The sequence below is a fragment of the Benincasa hispida genome, chromosome 1 (genome assembly GCF_009727055.1).
Source record: "Benincasa hispida cultivar B227 chromosome 1, ASM972705v1, whole genome shotgun sequence".
Taxonomy (NCBI): domain Eukaryota; kingdom Viridiplantae; phylum Streptophyta; class Magnoliopsida; order Cucurbitales; family Cucurbitaceae; genus Benincasa; species Benincasa hispida.
In genome coordinates, this window is record NC_052349.1 from 63,250,511 (window position 1) to 63,270,435 (window position 19,925).

The 19,925-nt window shown below is 37.3% G+C and overlaps 1 protein-coding gene across 1 annotated transcript in view; it reads left to right on the top strand.

Annotated features, from left to right (window-relative positions):
- LOC120078505 (cyclic nucleotide-gated ion channel 2-like) overlaps positions 1 to 19,602 on the top strand; it is a 37,684-nt gene extending 18,082 nt beyond the window's left edge. The window contains exons 3-7 of the mRNA XM_039032779.1: positions 17,829 to 18,127; positions 18,227 to 18,338; positions 18,552 to 18,788; positions 18,856 to 18,942; positions 19,111 to 19,602. Of these exons, the coding sequence (XP_038888707.1) occupies positions 17,829 to 18,127; positions 18,227 to 18,338; positions 18,552 to 18,788; positions 18,856 to 18,942; positions 19,111 to 19,602 (1,227 nt within the window). The remainder of the gene's footprint in view (positions 1 to 17,828; positions 18,128 to 18,226; positions 18,339 to 18,551; positions 18,789 to 18,855; positions 18,943 to 19,110) is intronic.
- The last annotated feature ends 323 nt before the right edge of the window (positions 19,603 to 19,925 follow it).

The window sequence follows — 19,925 nt, forward strand, 5'->3', positions numbered from 1 at the left end:
AAAAGTAGAAAACTCAAGAAATGTACAAAAATTCTTGAACTAGAAATAAGATTGAAGAATTTATTTTCACAAAATCATAGACAAATCCATGAAAAAATTCATTACATTGTTTACATATCAAAAAAATAAATGAAAATCTAACCTAAATGGAACATAATTACTAAGGAGATGAACTGATCTTGAGAGAAACTCTGGACTCCTTGAGAAAATTTTGCTTCCCTTTGCCAAAAATGAAAGAAAAGTTTTTATTTTCGCAAGTGTAGCATTGTGACGCTATGGATAACGTTGCAATGCTAAATCGTAAAAAAGCCAAGAAACATTGAGTGAGGGTCAAAACGCTTGGCTGACGCTGGGTTGTGCAAGGCGCGCGCGTGCACGACCATTTTTCGTCAATTTTCGGAGCATTGCGACGCTCTTGGCAGTGTTGCAACGCTGCCCTCTTGTGCAGCAATATGATGCGTTCTGTCTTCGAGCGTTGCTCAATGTTTCTTAGAGGGTCATGATGCTGCTTGTGATGGCATTTTGGTAATTTTTTGGTTCTCTTCAATTTTGTTGATTTCTTGGTTCTTCTTGATTCTTTTCCAAACTTCTTGAAATGACTTCTAATTGTCCTCAGGACTATTTTACCTATAAAATTGACATATTAAGCAAACAAGTAACATAAAATTGAGGGAATTAACGTTAACATCTATCTTTGGCTACTGAACATGTTCTTAACATCTCATCTGACATGAATACTGAAACTCCAGTAGAGAATATCCAGTTAGTTTTTTAGTATGCTGAAACTAGTAACAAGCACCCATCTAGCAGGGTTCGTAAAAATCATCCCTCTAATGACATAATTGGTGATCTGGATGCAAGAGTGACTACCAGAAAGAAGGATAGGATCGACTATCTCCAGATGATTAACAATACTTGTCTTACATCTCCAATTGAAACTAAGAGTGTTAATGAAACCCTGAGGACTACTTTGGGCTTGTTCAGAATTAAATTGTAGCAATTCATGAAAATTTGGGTTTGAGTCGTTTGCTGCTTGAAGCCCATAAGCAAAGTTGTTGGTGTGTATGCCTTAATTGAGAAAATCAACCTTCCTTGAGTAGGTTGTGCTAATTTGTCTGTTGTGATCCCTGGAAATTTCATTGCATGTGTCTTTGGCTTTGCTGGTGATGTTTTTGAAACTAATTCTTTTTAAGTTTGATGTTATATAGAAGAATCTTGAAGGGTGTTGTGCTTGAAATGTATGTTGTTTATCTAAAGAGTTTTATGTTGAAAATATTGTTTCATCTAATTTCAACTATTCCTAAAGTCATGGTTTTTTTATTTTGATGATGTTAGCTTTAGCTATTTTGTAAGTCAAAGAAAAGGGGGAGAATGAGTTTGGTTCAGCACACTAGTCCTTCAGCTTCTTATCTTCTACTCACATGCTTTATTGTTTGTTTTGCCTTAAAAAAATATCAGCCAAATGGGGAGTTTGTTGGAGATTTGTTTAGTTAGCTTTATATTTTTCTAAGGCAGTAGTTTCTGTAGACATCTCAAATAAAGTCTCAACATCTGTCACGACATCAGAGTATCTTCCTAAAGAATATTTTCCTTATCTGAAAATATCTAAGTGTAATATTGTGTCCAATATTTTCCTTGATTGAGGCACAACTTATCTTTTTCAAATGAGGTTTTGCTTCCTTTCTTGGATTCGATTATTTAAAGAGAATTATGCTGATCATTTAGGGTTGCCGCTTTTGTTAATCAAGTAAGCCGTTTTCTGTTTTGTGGCTAAATTGTTTATATTGATGTTCTTGCTCTTTGCTCACTACATTCTACTGTGCAAGTTCTTCATCCACTGTGGGCACCATCGTTGTGTAATCATTCATGAATGTAAAGATTTTTCTGTCTTAGAGGGAGCCTAAGACACAGTTGAGGAGAAGGGATTTTCGGTCTTAAGGGGAGCCTGAGACTTAGCTTCAGAGAAGGAGTTCTTAATCTTAAGGGGATCCTAAGATTCATCAGTGAAGGGAGCTCGCTGATTTAAGGGAAAGATAACAACGTTGAAAGGAGTCTCACACATTGTCAGAAGCCGAAGTGTTCAACACTTGTTGGAGTTAATGCCCTAAATCTAGTGTATCTTATAGTTTGTAAAGATAAATTATATATCTAATAAAATAAGAGGTATTTATTAATGTTTAGATTGTATCAAATACAATACAAGAAATTAGGGCATATAATATACCCAACAACATCTCTCATTTGTCCTAAATTAAGTGATTCATATCTCGTAGACCCATGCTCTCTAGGTGACCCTAAAAAACTTTAGCCATGAGAGCATTTTTAAATGGATTAGCAACGTTGTGCTCTGAAGCAATCTGTGAGATAATCACATCTCCCCGTTTTTGTACTTGAGCTTGTTTCCAACGCAATTACACAAGCATTATGACAACAAACACAACAACTAAAAAGGTTCAGACAAAACATATTTTCGATCATGCCATTATTTCAAATATAACCTATATATTTAATCACACACATATAAATAGAAATCAACATACGAAAATAGTAAAGTAACCACTCACATTTCCTCTTGATCAGCTCCTCAGGAAATTCCTTAACCAGCTCCTTGCCTTGTTTCTTTCAATTCCTCATTTTTCCAAATAAATTCTAAATTAGTCCATAATATCTCCAATAATTCCAATTTATTCTTAAATAACATTAAAAATTAGAATGGCCAGCTTACACCCTTTAAAATAACAAAAAATAGGCTTAACTTCTCCAAAACAACCCTTTTGAAGTTATTTTTGCAAACTGATCGGCGCTGGGCTGTAGGGTGGCATGTCCGTGCGCGCAGGTGGGCAGGAATGCATGCAGATGGGCTGCAGTTCTCGCACAGGGTAGCGCTGGGCGTTTAGACGTGTGCCTGACTAATCGTGTGCAAGGTTGGGCAACGAGGTGTGCGCAGGCGTGCACTGGGATGCGTCCGTGCACGTTGTCGTGCATCTGTCCAGATGTGCATTTGGTAAGGCACACGCGAGCGCTTGTGTTGATGAGTATGCACGGCAGTGCTAAGCGATAAGGCTACTGGGCACGCACGTAGGCATTGGGTGACAGGCCTATGCGGTTAGCTGGGCCACCTTACTTTCAACGCAATTTTCTCCTTCTTCAGAACTCCAATTAAAAAGGCAACCTGGGACCTATTATTACACTTCTTTCTGAACACTTTTTCACCAATTTCACTTAAATGGCACGAGTGGATTGTGAGAGTTGATCGTTCCAACATGCCTTATTTATAGGCGCCCAAAACTCTTTCTAGCTTGAAACCTTTAGCTTGGTTGCTGCCCTCTTCTCGTGCTGCCAACGCCAACCCCTCGCCATATTGACCCTGAAGTGTCTTGCTCTCCCTTAGTCAATGTATATGCTTCACTTTGCATGTCCTCTCATGCGTCCATCTCAACTTGCATGAAATCCAAGACACCCCTTAGTTAGCCACATGTTCGGATGAGTTAGCAACTCAGTCTTGCCCTTTAAGTTTTCCTTGTCAATGTATACAACACCCCACATGGCCGCATGCTTGCTTGGCCGAATGGCTTGGCCATCGCACACCTCCTATGCACCCATACTGACCTCAACTTCCACAACACACCCTTACTTGGCCACACACCTCTTGGCACATATGTCCCCTTGGACAAAGATCAACGCATACCTCCATTGCATGCCTAACCAACCTTGTCTTATGCGCTCATGTAGCTTATTTTAACCTTAAAGGAACTAGCCAACACATAGTCTTAATGCATGGGCTTCCTTGCCTCCTTATGCGATCAACTAACCTCAAAATAACCTTGGCAAGCTTCACCATATGCCCTTCACTCTTCAACACTCACATCAACGCATAGTAAGCCTATCAACGCATATCCAAGTTTACTCAACGCATGATTAGAGCTTCCTCAACGCATAACTAGGCTCGACCAACACAACACTTAACCTCAAATGGTTTGGCCAACTACTTAATGCGTTCAACATGGGCCTTGCCAAGCACCACACTTTAACCTCAATTGACTTTGGTCGCATACTACACATTAATACAAGGTGTTTGTATATTCCAACACTTAGTTAAATTTTATAACTCAAAACTTCCACTTCACTAAAACATAAAGTTTAGTCCTTAAGGTTCAATTTTCCAACATTTTAGGCATTATCCTCCTCTTTTATTCCCCTATAAGCTTCTTAATTAACCAAGCTTTAACCTAAATTACTTAGATAAAAATTTTGGGTTATTATTCTCCGTGGCACGTTAGTCCTGACATTTCGCATAGATCCTACTGACTAAGATGAACCTCCATATATATTGGTCCTCTTTGTCTCCCTATCATATGTCAATTCTGGCACGAACCTTTTATTTCTCTTGCTTACAGGTGCAGCTAGTTGTAACTGATTCTCTCTAGAACCTGTTCCTATCTCTTTTTGTTTTTCCTTTTAAAGTAAACATAATTTTTCCTAATGTGACCATGTTTTCCACAACCAAAGAAAATACCGACCCCATCAAGCATGGACTTTTATGGTTTTTCCCACATTTCAGACATGCAGGATCTATAATGGATTCCAATAAACTGAATTCAGGATTAACGATTTGGTATCCCAAATCATCAGTAAAGTAGGGATCATTTAATTCAAGGTTTCTCCTAAAGTCAGCGTTGCGGATAGCCTCCTGCGTTCTGGATTCTTGCCACCACCAGGGTCTAGCATGGATTCATCTCCTATGTTGAAAGTCATTTAGGTTATTTACTAGATTTAACTAACTCCCTTCCTACTTTTCCCAGGGTCTCATGTACTCTTTTTCCTAAGCTTGCTATGGGTTAGCCAAACCTGCCCTAATTTTCTTCTTTTCTGATACCGATTAAATATCGACTCAATCTTTACACTCAACCTTCTCAAGTTTTACGTAAACCTCTCTCACCCGTTCTTTCCTAGGTTTTATGTAAACCTTTGCTCTGATACCAACTTTGAAATTAGCCACATGTGAAATTAGCTATAGGAAAACTCGGAGGGCAAGGCTAAGTTGCTAACTCATCCAAATATGTGGCTAACTAAGGGGAGTAGCTAACTCACTCTTAGTTAGCCATATGTGGCTAATTTTCAGGGTGGCTAACTAACTCACCTTGGAAAACCAAGATACCCCTTAGCTAGCCATATGTGGCTAATTTCAAAGTTGGTATCAAAGAAAAAGTTTACGTAAAACCTGGGAAAGAATGGGTGAGCGAGGTTTACATAAGACCTAGAAAGGTTGAGTGTAAAGAATGAGTCGATACCTAGTTGAAATCAGGAAATAAAAAAATTAGGGTAGCTTTGGCTAACTTATAGCAAAACAAACTTAGAAAAAAGGGTATAAGAGACCCTGGGAAAAGTAGGAAGAGAGTTGGCTAAATTTAGTAAATAACCTAAATGACTTTCAATGTAGGAGATGAATCCATGCAATAGGCCCTGGTGGTGGCAGGAATCTAGAACGCAGGAGGCTATCCGTAACGTTGACTTTAGGGGAAACCTTGAATTAAATGATCTTTACTTTACTGATGATTTGGGATACCAAATCGTTAATCCTGAATTGAGTTTATTGGAATCCACTATAGACCCTGCATGTCCGAAATGTGGGAAAAATCATAAAGGTCTATGCTTGATGGGGACTGATATTTGCTTTGGTTGTGGAAAACGCGGCCACATTAGGAAAAATTGCATTTAATTTCAAAGGAAAAATAAAGAGAGACAGAAATAGGTTCTGAGAGAGAACCAATTACAACTAGCAGCTCTTGTAAGTAGTAGAAATAAGAGGTTCATGCCAAAATTGACGTATGATAGGGAGACAAAGAGGACCAACATATCTGGAGGTTTTTCTAAGTTAATAGGATCTCTGCAAAATGTCAGCACTGACGTGCCACAGAGAATAATAATAGAATTTGATGGTAGATCTTTATATGGTTTTTGTGTTGAAGATTCCCACAAATTTTGCTTATTCTGCCAGCAACTCGGGCATGTTCAGGAGGAATGTCCTTGGAGAGACGAAAGACCTACCCATGGAGTGGCTTTTAGGAACCTAACCTTTAGAGACTAGAAATTGGATTAAGAAAGTAAACAAAAATGTGAATAGTGCTAAAATGTGAATATACCTAGTGTGTAAATAACCCGTACTATTAATAAATAAGAAGTTGCGTGACTAATATGTAAACTAGTAGAATGTATACTTAACATGTATATGGTTATTTGTAGACAATAATGCTGAGAAATGGGAAACGCCAAACTCAGCGCAACAATAGTAAGTCGGGGGAAGGAAGTGAGAGTGCATCAAGTCATCCCCAAGTAAGAGCTAAAAATGAGAAGCAAATGGATAGATTTGCTTATAGGCTACAAGAGAGCCTGAGAACCATACAACTCTATCTTTAAAAGAAGTATGAGACAGAGCGTTTGAGGTCATTAGGTGCTATAGTGTTTAAAGGAACAAAAGATCTTACGGATGCGAATGTATGAATCATCCAAGTCGAAAAATGTTTTAATGTGATGAGGTGCCCCGAGGATAAGAAGGTAAATCTTGAAACCTTCTTATTACAAAAACGTACAGAAGGTTGGTGGAAAGTGTTGGTAAGTAGGAGATGAGGAAAAGGGGGAACTTAGTTGGGAAGAATTTTGGGAAGCCTTCTATGAAAAATTTTATCCTCGGTCGTTTCGTGATGTGAAACGAGCTGAATTCCTACAGCTCATACAGGGAGATATGACTGTAGTGGAGTATGAGTTAAAGTATATTGAAATTTCGAGGTATGCTTTAAGTATTATCGAGGATGAGAAGAAGCATTGTAAAATTTTTAAGGCTGGACTGAAGAATAAAATCAGAACCCCCGTGACAGCAAGTGTTGCATGGGTAGAGTTTACAAAGTTGGTATCAGAGAAAAAGTTTATGTAAAACCTGGGAAATAACGGGTGAGTAAGGTTTGTAAAACCTAGGAAGGTTGAGTGTAAAGATTGAGTCGATACCTAGTCAGTATCAAGAAATAAGAAAATTATGGTATGCTTGGCTAGCCCATAGCAAGCTTATGGAAAAGGGTACAAGAGACCTTGGGAAAAGTAGGAAGAGAGTTAGCTAAATCTAGCAAATAACCTAAATGACTTTCAATGTAGGAGATCAATCCACGCAATAGACCCTCGTGGTGGCAGGAATCTAGAACAAGAGGCTATCCACAACATTGACTTCAGGGGAAACCTTGAATTAACTGATCCTTACTTTATTGAGTGATTTGGGATACCAAATCGTTAATCCTGAATTGAGTTTATTGGAATCCACTATAGACCCTAGATGTCCAAAATGTGGGAAAAACCATAAAGGTCCATGCTTGATGGGGGGTATTTTCTTTGGTTGTGGAAAACACGACCACATTAAGAAAAAATTGGGTTTATTTTCAAAGGAAAAACAAAAAGAGACAAGAATAGGTTCTGAGAGAGAACCAGTTACAACTAGCTGCACCTGTAAGCAGTGGAAATAAGAGGTTCATGCCAGAATTGACGTATGACAGGGAGACAAAGAGGACCAACATATCTAGAGGTTTGTCTTGGTCGGTAGGATCTATACGAAATGCAGGGACTGACGTGCCACGAAGAATAATAACCCCGAAGATTATTAATTAAGAAGCTTGTAGGGGAATAAAAGAGGAGGAAAATGTCTTATATGTTGGAAAAGTGAACCTTATGGACTAAACTGTGAAGTGGAAGTATGGAGTGATAAAATTTGACTGAGTGATGGAACATACAAACACTTGTGTTGATGTGTAGTATGCGACCAAGGTCAATCGAGGTTAAATTGTGGTGCTTGGGAAGGTTCATGTTAGACGCATGGAGTAGTTGGCTAAACCATTTGAGGTTAAGTGTTTTGTTGGCTGAGCCTAGCTATGCTTTGAGGAAGATTTAGTCATGTGTTGAGTAAGCTTGGATATGTGTTGATAGGCTTACTATGCGTTGATGTGAATGTTGAAGAGTGAAGGGCATGTGGTGAAGCTTGCCAAGGTTGTTTTGAAGTTCGTTGGTCGTATAAGGAGGCAAAGAAGCCCATATGTTAAGACTATGCATTGGCTAGTTCCTTTGAAGCTACACAGGCGCATAAGGCAAGGTTGGTTATGCATGCGATGGAGGTATGCATTGATCTTTGTCCAAGGGGACGTATGCACTAAGAGGTGTGCGACCAATTAAGGTGTCTATGGAAATTGAGGTTAGTATGGGCCCATAGGAGGTGTGCGATGGCCAAGCCCTACGGCCATGTGGGCTGTTGTATGCGTTGACAAGGAAAACTTGAAGGGCAAGATTGAGTTGCTAATTCATTCGGACATGTGGCTAACTAAGGGGTGTCTTGGATTTCATGCAAGTTGTGGTGGATGCATGAGAGAACATTCAAAGTAAAGCAATGCATTGGCTAAGGGAGAGGAAGACACTTCAGGGTCAATGTGGCAAGGGGTTGGCGTTGGCATCACGAGAAGAGGGCACATTGACATACAACCAAGCTGGAGGTGTCAAGCTAGGAAGAGTTTTGGGCGCCTATAAATAGGGCATGTTAGGACGATCAACTCTCACAATCCACACGTGCCATTTGAGTGAAATTAGTGAGAATGTGCTAAGAAATGAGTGTAGTGAGAAGTCCCGGGCTGCCGTTTTAATTGGACTTTTGAAGAAGGAGGAAATTACATTTTCGTAAGGTGGCCCAACTGATTGCATAGGCCTGTCGCCCAGCGCTTACACGCTCCCAGCAGCTCCATCGCCCAGCACTCCCGTGCATCCTCGCCAGCACGAGCGCTCGCGCACATCTGGCTAGATGCATATTCGGAAGGACGCACGACAACGCGCATGGACGCATCCCAATGCATGCCTGTGCGTGCCTCATCGTCCAGCCTTGCACGCGATCAGTCAGGTGCACGCCTAGACACCCAACACTACCCTATGCGAGAACTGCTGCCCATCTACGTGCATCCCTGCCCACCTGCACACATGGACATGCCTACCCTGCAGCTCAGTGCCCATTAGGGGTGTACATAGTCCGGGTTGGGCCGTATTGGAAGATTTTTGTTGACCAACCCAAAAATTCGGGTTGGCTAATAATGAACCCTATTAGTTCTTTTTTCGAGGGTTAACCCAACCCAACCCAACCCAAAATTTTTGGGTTGGGCCAAGTTAGGTCACCGGTTCTGTTTTTTTCTTTTAATTTAACTATTTTTTTTAACTTTTATATATATATTCGGGTCGGGTCGGGTTGACCTAACTCTGAAATGCGGTAACCCGAGACCCAACCCAAATTTAATATTTTTTAACATTTTAAACCCAACCCAACCCAAAATTTTTGGGTTGGGCCAAGTTAGGTCACCGGTTCTGTTTTTTTCTTTTAATTTAACTATTTTTTTTAACTTTTATATATATATTCGGGTCGGGTCGGGTTGACCTAACTCTGAAATGCGGTAACCCGAGACCCAACCCAAATTTAATATTTTTTAACATTTTAAACCCAACCCAACCCAAAATAAAATCTAACCCAACCCAACCCTTGCGGTTTGGGTTGGGAAGTTCGGGTTGGTTGGGTTACCGGGTTTTTTGAACCCCTTAGCACCCATTAACTTGTCAAAATAACCTCAAAAGTGCTATTTTAGAGAAGTTAAGCCTATTTTTTGTTATTTTAATGGGTGTAAGTTGGTCATTCTAATTTTTAAGGTTATTTGAAAATAATTTGGAATTATTGGAGGAATTATAGACTAATTTAGAATTTCTTTGGAAAGAGAAGGAATTCAAAGAAACAAGGCAAGGAGTTGGTTAAGGAATTTCCTGAGGAACTAATAAGAAGGAACTATGAGTGGTTACTTTACTATTTTCGTATGTTGATTTCTATATATTTATGTGTGATTATATATATAGGTTATATTTGAAATAATGGCATGATCGGGAAATATATTTTGTCTGGACCTTGATTATTGTTGTGTTTGTTTTCATAATGCTTGTGTAACTACATTGGAAACTGGACTTGTACATGGGATATTGTTAGCATGCTTTGTGGATGCCTGGCTGGAATTGTCAGCGTATTTGGCTGGGATTGTTAGTGTGCCTAAGCATGTCTAGCCGAAATTATCGACATGTGCATATTCGGTGGGTTATAGGGTGTTAGGATTGTTTCCACATTATTCATTGTGGGTTATTCACGGAAATACATGATCATGCCGGAGATATATCTTGATGACAGGCTAGAGAGGTTACATTCTATTATGTGATTCTTGTTTGATTATGGAATTATTTTCCCAAAATGAGTTTCTGAAAAATCGAACTTATTTTCTTATAAAAGCACCACTCACTAGGCTTATAACTCACGTTTTTTGTGTTTTGTTTTCTTCCTCCACCCCCCCCCCCCCCAAGGTAGTGGAAGCAGATCGTTCTGGGAAAAGCCATCTGAGGTCTGAACTGGTACTCTTTCACAGGGTGGGACTTAGATTATGTTAACTGAAAGTCATTAGAATAGTTAGGCTAAAATTGTAAAATAGTATGAAGCTCTATAATCATTCATAAAATATTAATTAGTTATAATGTTTGTATATTAGACTAGCTATCTATGAGTTGGTAAAGTTGGGTAGTTGATATTACAAAAGGGTGGTGTTAGCTGTCTTCATATCCTCTTCGGGTTTAGGTGAAAAGGCTCGGGAGGGGGTGTGACAAGTTGGTATTAGGAAATCTGTGTGACAATCACATCTCTTAGTTGCATAATCTCCCTAATGAGATGATACTTGCACGCTATATGCTTTCCACGTCTGTGACTATGAGGCTCCTTGGAGTTTGCCACTGCATCACTATTATCATAATAAAGGGTGACGGGTAAAGTCATGTTTGAAACATCTTCCAAATCTGCCAGAAAATTTATGAGCCACACAATTTCCCTAGCAACTTCACAAGCAGCTAGATATTTTGCCTCCATTGTGGAATCTGTTATGCATCCTTGCTTGATGCTTCGCCATATTATAGCTCCTCCATTCAGAATGAACACTAATCCAGATGTGGATTTCCTGGAATCCTTATCAATTTGAAAATCAGAGTTAGTGTATCTTGTAAGGATCAAATCCTTGGCACCATACACAAACATATGGTTTCCCGTTCTTCTGAGATACTTGAGAATGACTTTGACTGATGTCTAGTGATCAAATCCTGGATTGGATTGCTATCTACTAGCCACCCTACTACATGGCAGATATTGGTCTTAGTACACAACATGGCATACATAAGACTACTTACTGCAGATGCATAAGGAATCAGTCTCATCTTCTCAATCTCTTGAGGTGTCTTAGGACATTGTTCCTTAGAAAGAACAATTCCATGCCTAAAAGGTAATAAACCTTTCTTGGAATTCTGCATCGAATACATGATAAGAATTTTGTTAATATACAATGTCTGAGACAAGATTAGTATTTTATTCTTACGATCCCTTATAATTTGGATCCCTAGAACATATTGAACTTCACCTAAATCTTTCATTTGGAATGGAACAGCTAACCATTCCTTAATTTTGGTCAGAAAATCTACATCATTCCCAATAAGTAGGACATCATCTACATACAACATCAAGAAAGCTACTGAACCGTTAATGATCTTCTTGTAAACTTGAGTTCATCAACATTTTAATTAAAGTCATAAGTTTTGACCGCAATGTCAAACCTCATGTTCCAAGATCTAGATGCCCGTTTCAATCTATAGATGGACTGACTGAGATTGCAAACTTTTTTCTCTTGACCATGTACTTTGAATCCTTCTGGTTGAGTCAGTAGATTATCTCTTCAAAATTACCATTAAAAAAAGGAAATCTTGACGTCCATTTGCCATATCTCATAGTCATAATATGTGGTAATAGACAAGAGAATTCGGATAGATTTTATCATAGCAACAGGAGAGAATGTTTCTTCATAGTCCACCCTTTCAACCTGGGTATAACCCTTTGCTACTAATCTAGCCTTGAAGGTTTGCACATTTCCATCTACACCTTTTTTCTTCTTGTAGATCCACTTGGAACCTATAGGTTTTACCCTATCAGGTTGGTCTACAAGTTCCCAAAGAAAATTGAAGTCCATTTCTAGATTCATGACCCTAATCCATTCATCTTTGTCAACATCTTCTATTGCCTTCTTGTAAGACAACGGATCCTCAACATCATTATTAATGATATTTTGGACTTCTATTAAACCTAGTAGTGAACAGGTGGATTCACAATCCTCCCACTACATCGAAGCAATCTCAACTCTTGAGATGAATTAGATTGACTAGACGAACCGACATCAACAACTCTTGTTGATGTACTAGCCTCTTCATCAACTCTTGTTGAAGTTTCAGTAATATTTTCAAAATTTTTTCTTAAAACTATTTTGCTTCGTGGTATCTGGTGCCTCATGTGGTCTTCCTTCAAGAATGTGGTGTTTGTCGATACAAAAACTTTATTTTCATTTAAATCAAAGAAATACCCACCTTTTGTTTTCTTGGGGTAGCCTACAAATAGGCATACTTTCCAACGAGGTTCCAACTTTTTGGGATTTATCATAAACACATGGGTTTGACATCCCCAAATTCTGAAGTGGCATAAACTATCTTTACAACCTCTCCACAACTCCAAAGATGTTTCAAAAATACTCTTTGATGGAACGTTGTTCAAAATGTAAACATCAATCTCCATTGTAGATCCCCATAACGAGTCAGGAAGTTGAGAATAACTCATAATAGACCAAACCATGTCCAATAGGGTTCTATTTCTCCTTTGCAATACACCATTCTGCTGGGGTCTACTAGGGGCTGAGAGTTGGGACGTTATTCCATGTTCTATCATACAATTTTGAATTCTTAAGCCCATATACTCTCCACTATGATCATATTGTAGTGTTTTTATCTTTCTACTTAACAAATTTTCAACCTCAGTCTTATATTTCTTAAACTTTTCAAGTGCTTCAGACTTGTGATGCATTAGGTATAGACACCTGTATCCTAAATAATCATCTATAAAAGAGATGAAATATTCATACTCTTCTCTTGCTTTTATATTTATCAGACCAGAGAGGTCTGGATGTATAAGTTCGAAGACTTCTTTGGCTCTATAACCTTTTCTAGTAAAAAGTCGTTTTGTCATATTGCCTTCAAGGCATGACTCACATACAGGTAAAGAATTTTCTTATAAACTATTTAGAAGTCAAATTTTCACCAATCTCTCAATCCTATTGAAATTAATGTGACCTAACCTTAGAAGCCAAAGGTGGGAATTTTCTCTAGGAGAAATCCTTGGTCTCTTAGCAGTTGTTGCCATTATGAACATTTCAGTATTTAAGATAACATTTGTAACTAATGGCCTTAGTACATATAAGTTACTTTCTTTTGAAGCAAATCCTATCTCCATTTCGTTTTTGAAAATAAATACTTTACTTCTAGAGAAGGAAAGAGAATAATTTTTCTCAATCAAACAAGAAACAAAGATTAAATTCCTTTTCATATCAGGAACTACGTATACGTCATCTAATAACATATATCGTTTCTTGTCCAAAAGTAACTTAAGCCTGTGTAGGCAATAGCTGAAACGACCTTACCAGTACTAATTCGAAGAGTCATCTCCCCAACTTCCAATTGTCTTCAGGAATTAAATCCCTGATAAGAAGAACATACAAGATTAGTAGCCCCTGAATTTACTATCCATTCAAAATCATTAATCTCTACTAAGCACGACTCTAGGACAAGTAAATCAGATTTACTATCATTGGATCTCTTCCTATTCTGGAGAGTAGTTGGATCAACTTGAACACCCTTATTATGAACTCGAAGTTTTTCCTCCGAGGTCAAACCTATTTGATTAACTTCGCTAAAGTTAGCAACTTTTGCTTCCTCTATTTGTCCCTTGACATTCAATACAGACCAAAGTTTAAGCAGAGAGCTGACATTACTGGTTTCGTCTATATCAACCTCATCTTGCTTGGATTGCAAGGACACTCGCTCAAATAACTCTTGTATTGATTGCATGATCTGAAGTGCAGTGACCATGCTCTCAAATATTTTGGCCAAAACATCAAGTATGCTAGCCAAAATGTGAACTCGAGCTCAAGATTGGCCTTCGTGCAGCTTTTGTATGCATCACGAGCATTTCATGTTGCATTAAGAGTTGGAACTGGAAGACATTCCTCAGTCAAGACGAAGTTAAGGTTGTTAACTATAAACGTAGTTTTAATTGATCGATTCTTTCCAAGTTGTGTAATTGAATTCAGTCAATATTTCAACATTAGGAAGGTTCATTGAAGCACTAGTCATTTTTGCTGATACAAAACAAATTACTTATTTTAGACACTTATGCAAAAATTCATATTAATCCAACCAGTTTAGCAAAAACTAATAATGAACCTAACATTATTCCATTTTGCAATGATGTTTCAATGATTTAGGACAAAAGCCACCGAAGGATGATCAGTCATCCCTTCCCTAAATTGAGACACTTCTCAACTAATAGTTATACTAGAATAACTCTTATTTCTATAATGATTAGTCAACATTTATTTGGTCAAGAAATCATTAACTTGCTTAACAATTTTTTGTAAGTGTGACCCTTTATTTTAGACCCTAGAATTCCGTCCCAATGAGCCAATCAAAGGAAAAAATCGATTGGGGCAAAAACTAAAGCGATTCTATCCAGAAACCATTTCTAAAATTTTCCTTTGATGTTAACCTAATATAAAAACCATCCGAAGGGGAACACTCGCAGAGCGTCAAGGCCATGCAAGAAGGTCTCACGATACAAACCGATGAAGGAGATCGTAAGACATGTTGACACATATCCCTCTCTCAGTTATTATAAACACTCTTTCCATTCACCTTGATACTTACACAATGCAAACATCATCTGAATGAGGATGCACTTTAATTATGTATTCATGGTTCCCTTGTTCCCATCGTCTCTCGATTAATGGTTAGGTCTTAATTCTACAATGGAGCCCTTAATAAAATAAAATTTGTTTTCGAGTCAATCTTCTCTGTCTTTATTGTCTCGGGGCCTTTGGCTTTTTTATTAATGAACAGATTCATCTAATTAAGAATCCATCAGTCTTAATGCTTTATTATACTACCTTTTATGAGATGACCCATAGACCTTACATATTGCATATTGGAATCATATATCATTTAGATTCTTTTTCTCTCTTTCTTTCATCCTTCCATTTATCTGCATACTTTTATTGCTTCAAAATTCTTTTACGATGTGAACTTTTAGAGAGAACGTGAGTGGAAAAAATTGACATATTGTATGTATCTTTTTCTTCCCACTGAGTATTTTAACAAAAATGAGTTTATTAACTTAGTAAAAACCAGCTAATTAATTTTAACTAAGTCTTATACTCCACTTATTCATTGTATTGTATTTGATACGGTACGTCCTATTTTTTGGTATTTGATACTTTATACTCTACTTATTCATTGTATTGTATTTAATACGATACATCCCACTCGGTTTAGGATAAGTGGGAGATTGTTGGAGTTAGTATCCTAAATTGAGTGTATCTTGTAGTTTGTAAAGACAAATGATATATCCAATAAAATAAGAGGTATTTTATTCATGTTTAGACTGCATTAATTCAATCCAATAAACTAAGATCCAAGGTTATTTTATGAAACTTAAACATATATGTAGAGACATATAGGTAGATCATGTTTAAGTAATAACCTAAATAGTCTGTAGTAGATGGATAAGGCTGGGTACCTTATCCTGGTGACACTATGAATATGGCCTGCTTTATAGATGTTACAATTATTGTGAAGTGCTACAAATGATTTGATCCTGATAGTTCATATGGAGATATGTGAACGTAGATATTCTATATAAAGAGTTTGTATAATACCGAACCGCAAAATGAATAGTCTCTCTATATAACACTGTTGCTAGAAAAGACTTACATTTGACTAGGATAACCATAAGTGTCTTGACCTGAATCCTGAGTGAGTTGTGAACTACTTCTGTCTATGAGGGATATCCTTTGATTTGTATGAGTGAAAGTGGCCTTGTTAGCCAACTCAACAAGCCTACCATTTTGGGGACTTATCCGAGTAGGGAGCTGGAAACACAACTACACAAGATAGAATTCACTCATTTCATGACTTTAGGGTAAGTAGATAAATGACTCCCTTAATAGCTGATTCCGGGTCTTGAACATAGAGGCCTAAACCTCTCATGGGCTCGAGAGGTGTTAGTTTATAGTTGGACTATAAAGTGTTTGTTCATTAGAAAGATTAGTGGTATTTAAGGAGTTAGATGTAACTACATAGGTAAAACGATATTTTGACCAAACTATAGTTATGAGCAATTTGTGAAGGGTCGACTCACTGTTGATTGGTTATATCCATTGACACAGAAATAAATCTACAGTGCGAAGAGTACAGCTATCGGTCTTTAGTGGAGTGACTGGTAGTTAATGAAAACTGATTAATTTAACTAAAGAGTTTAATTAATTAATCTTATATCATTGAAGCTTCTAATCTATAGGTCTATAAGGTCCACTTATTAGCTCACTAGAGGATATATAAGTGGAATGGTTTGAGTTGTTCAAATCAATTGCATGAGAATAATATAATATGGTTAATTATAGATGTGATCTATAATTAAGAGAGAAAAAAAATATTTGAATAAGATTAAAATATTAAATAGATGTATACATATAAATATGTGATAATTATATGTTGATTAATTTTATATTAAATATGATTTATGATAGTCATTTAGTTGATTAATTGATAGTTAATTAATTAATTTTTTAGAAGTAGAGATAAATAAACATGTGATGTTTATTTATTTATTATATATATTAAATTGGTTATTTAATTAATGGACTAATTAATTAAATAAAAGTTATTTAATTAAATTAAAACTAGAGCAGGACTAGGAAAGACTAGGAGAAGAGGGTCACCCCTCCTCTCTATAAATAGGTCTTCATGGCCCATCTTTGACACAGTTGAATTAGGAATTCTGAATTCTAGTCTCCTACTACTTCTCTCAAAATCTCTCTTTTTTTCTCTACTACTTCTTCTTCCTCTTCTAAGTCTTGGAGACCACACATCCAATTCTTGTGATCCTAGAGAATAATGAGTTTTCACTTATGCCGATGTCCCTTGATCATTGAAGAGACGTTCTGGAAAAGACGTGAAAGGAATCGTGAAGAATTTGGAAATATACAAAGATAAGTTTTAGCTCTTCCTTCTTTTCTACTCTTAAATGCATGCTAATCTTGATTGTTTATCCATTATGTTATTATTTTTATATCGTATTTTGTTTATGTAAAATCGAAAACAAAATTGGAAGGCGATCATACGCTTCTGCTTGGGATTAGATCCCTTCAACAACCAAACTTAGAGGGAGCCTAAATACATTTGAGAGGGAGTCCCACATCTAGGGGGAGCCTAGATGATCAATGAGTTGAGCTCTACGTAAGTTGTTGTAGTAGGTGTATATTGCAAATGAGTACCGCATTGTAAACTGCTCAACTTTTTAATATTAGTGGATTATCTTTCCCGAATACATTGTCCAACAGACGTAGGTGGATCTCACCGAACTAGGTTACCAATTTCTGTGTCTTTTTAACTGCTTACTTCTTGGTATTTTGTTGTTACATTTGTCGTCAGTGCTTTCCTTTTAACATTTATGTTTGTGTGACGAGTCATCTCGACGCTTTTTCAGTTTTTTACTTGAATGTACAAGTCAATGAACAAAATACAATTATAACTATATCTAAAGTTGATGGTTTGATCCTCCACCCCACAAAATTACCATCCATGAAATATATATACTTTAGGTTGTAGGTGGATGCTGGTATCTCCTTGCAACCCAACGACTAATCTCGTGCCTCGAACAAAAATGCGAGAGACGAAAAACGTGCAAAATGGCATTGTCTTGCTCCATATCTGGCTACAAGGGGGCTGGCAATTTTGGAGCTTCCCATGGTAATAACTTGACAAAGATCAAGTCCTTATGCTTGGAGGTCAATGGACCCTTTAGCTATGGAATTTATGAGCCTATTCTTTTGGTATTCTCTAGCAACTCTCTAGCTGTTAGAATTCTTTATCCTGTCTTCTGGGGTTTATTGAACCTAAGGTAATTTTCAACCCCATGTAGCTTTTTTGCTCTCACAAGAATTTCATCAAACACAGTGTAAGCATTAGTAAACTATGGTGTTATATTATGTTCATACAGTTCCTTTGGCAATGAACTTGATCCCACATGTGATTTGGTCGAAGTGATATTCAGTAGCTGCATCACACTTGGGGGATTGATGCTGTTTGTTACCTTAATTGGAAATATACAGGTAATGCGTATTACTTGTTTGATTAAATGTCAATGAAATGTTATATAGATCGACTCAGAATTTGGTTAGAAAAAAAGGATCTTAGAGTGTGTCGGAATATATTACAAGAGTTTCTTTATAATGATATATTACAAGTACTTAAAAATGAAAGTCCATGCAAGAATTATATGCATGACCGGGCATTTTTTTTCTTTTCCCCTTATTGTAATGTAGATTTTCTTGCAAACTGTTATGGCAAGTAAGGAGAATATGCAAATACGGTTTCGAGATATGAAATGGTGGATGAAGAGGAGACAATTGCCAGTTCATTTGAGGGAAAGGGTTCGTAATTTTGAATATCAAAGGTGGGTAACCATGGGAGGGTTAGACGAGACCGAACTCATCAGGGGGTTGCCCGATGGCCTTCGTCGAGACATCAAACGTTACCTTTGTTTAGACCTTGTTAAGAAGGTATGTATTTTGTGGTATACTATTAAGAAGTTAATTTATATATATCTAATTATAATCGTTTATTGAGGTACCTTTCTTTCACATGCTCGATGATCTCATACTCGATAATATTTGTGATCGCGTTAAACCTCTCCTATATGCGGAAGGTGAAAAGGTAAAATCTTCCCTACACTTAGAAGTAGAGCTAAAAGAACATGTTTGGGAGTGATTCTAAAATGGTTGAAATAATTTTTGTTATTTTAAACATACACTGAGTTAGAATTTTGGACTTTCAAAGATTCAAATTTTAATTTTTTTTTTTTTGAATTTGATGAACAATTAGATAGTAAGGGAGGGAGACCCTGTACAAAAGATGGTGTTCATTATTGAAGGATGCGTGGAGCGTAGCCAGGGATGGCTAAGCAAAGGCTTTGTATGCACCAGTTGGCTCAACTCCGGTGGCTTTTTCGGCGAGGAGCTACTGTCGTGGTGTCTCCGATTTCGACGCCATCCATATTTCGACAAGCTTCCATCCTCATTGGCAACATTTACATGCTTACAACCAGTCGAAGCATACGGCCTCGATGCACCCGATCTTAAGTACATTACCAAACACTTTCATTACATGTTTGCAAGTGAAAAGCTCAAGCAAACTATGCGTTATTACTCTTCAAATTGGCGAACATGGGGAGCTGTGATCATTCAGTTTTCATGGCGTCGTCATCGGATACGAACTCGAGGTTACACGGCACAAAACCGAACCACGGTAGACAATCGATTAAGGCAGTATGCTGCAGTTTTCTTGTCGCTGAAGCCAAACGATCATCTCGAGTAGAGGCTAGGTGCAATCCATATTTCAAGTGAGACAGCAAACTAGCTTCAAACTAAATTTTAGTCTTAATTCTTTGATAAATATTAAACTTAAGACAAATATCTAGGTAAAAGAAAGAAATCAATAGAAAGTATATAATCGGTTAAGTTCTTCGAATAATATAGTTGCTTGTACTTTTATCAAAATGAAATGTAAACTAGCTAGAACACTGCCAGACTGAATCCTAAATTACATTTATATATAAAGGTTCAATACTATTACTATAGGGTAATATGGCATATCTAGAATATATTATGGTATGAGATTGCTAATATTGTTGAAATATA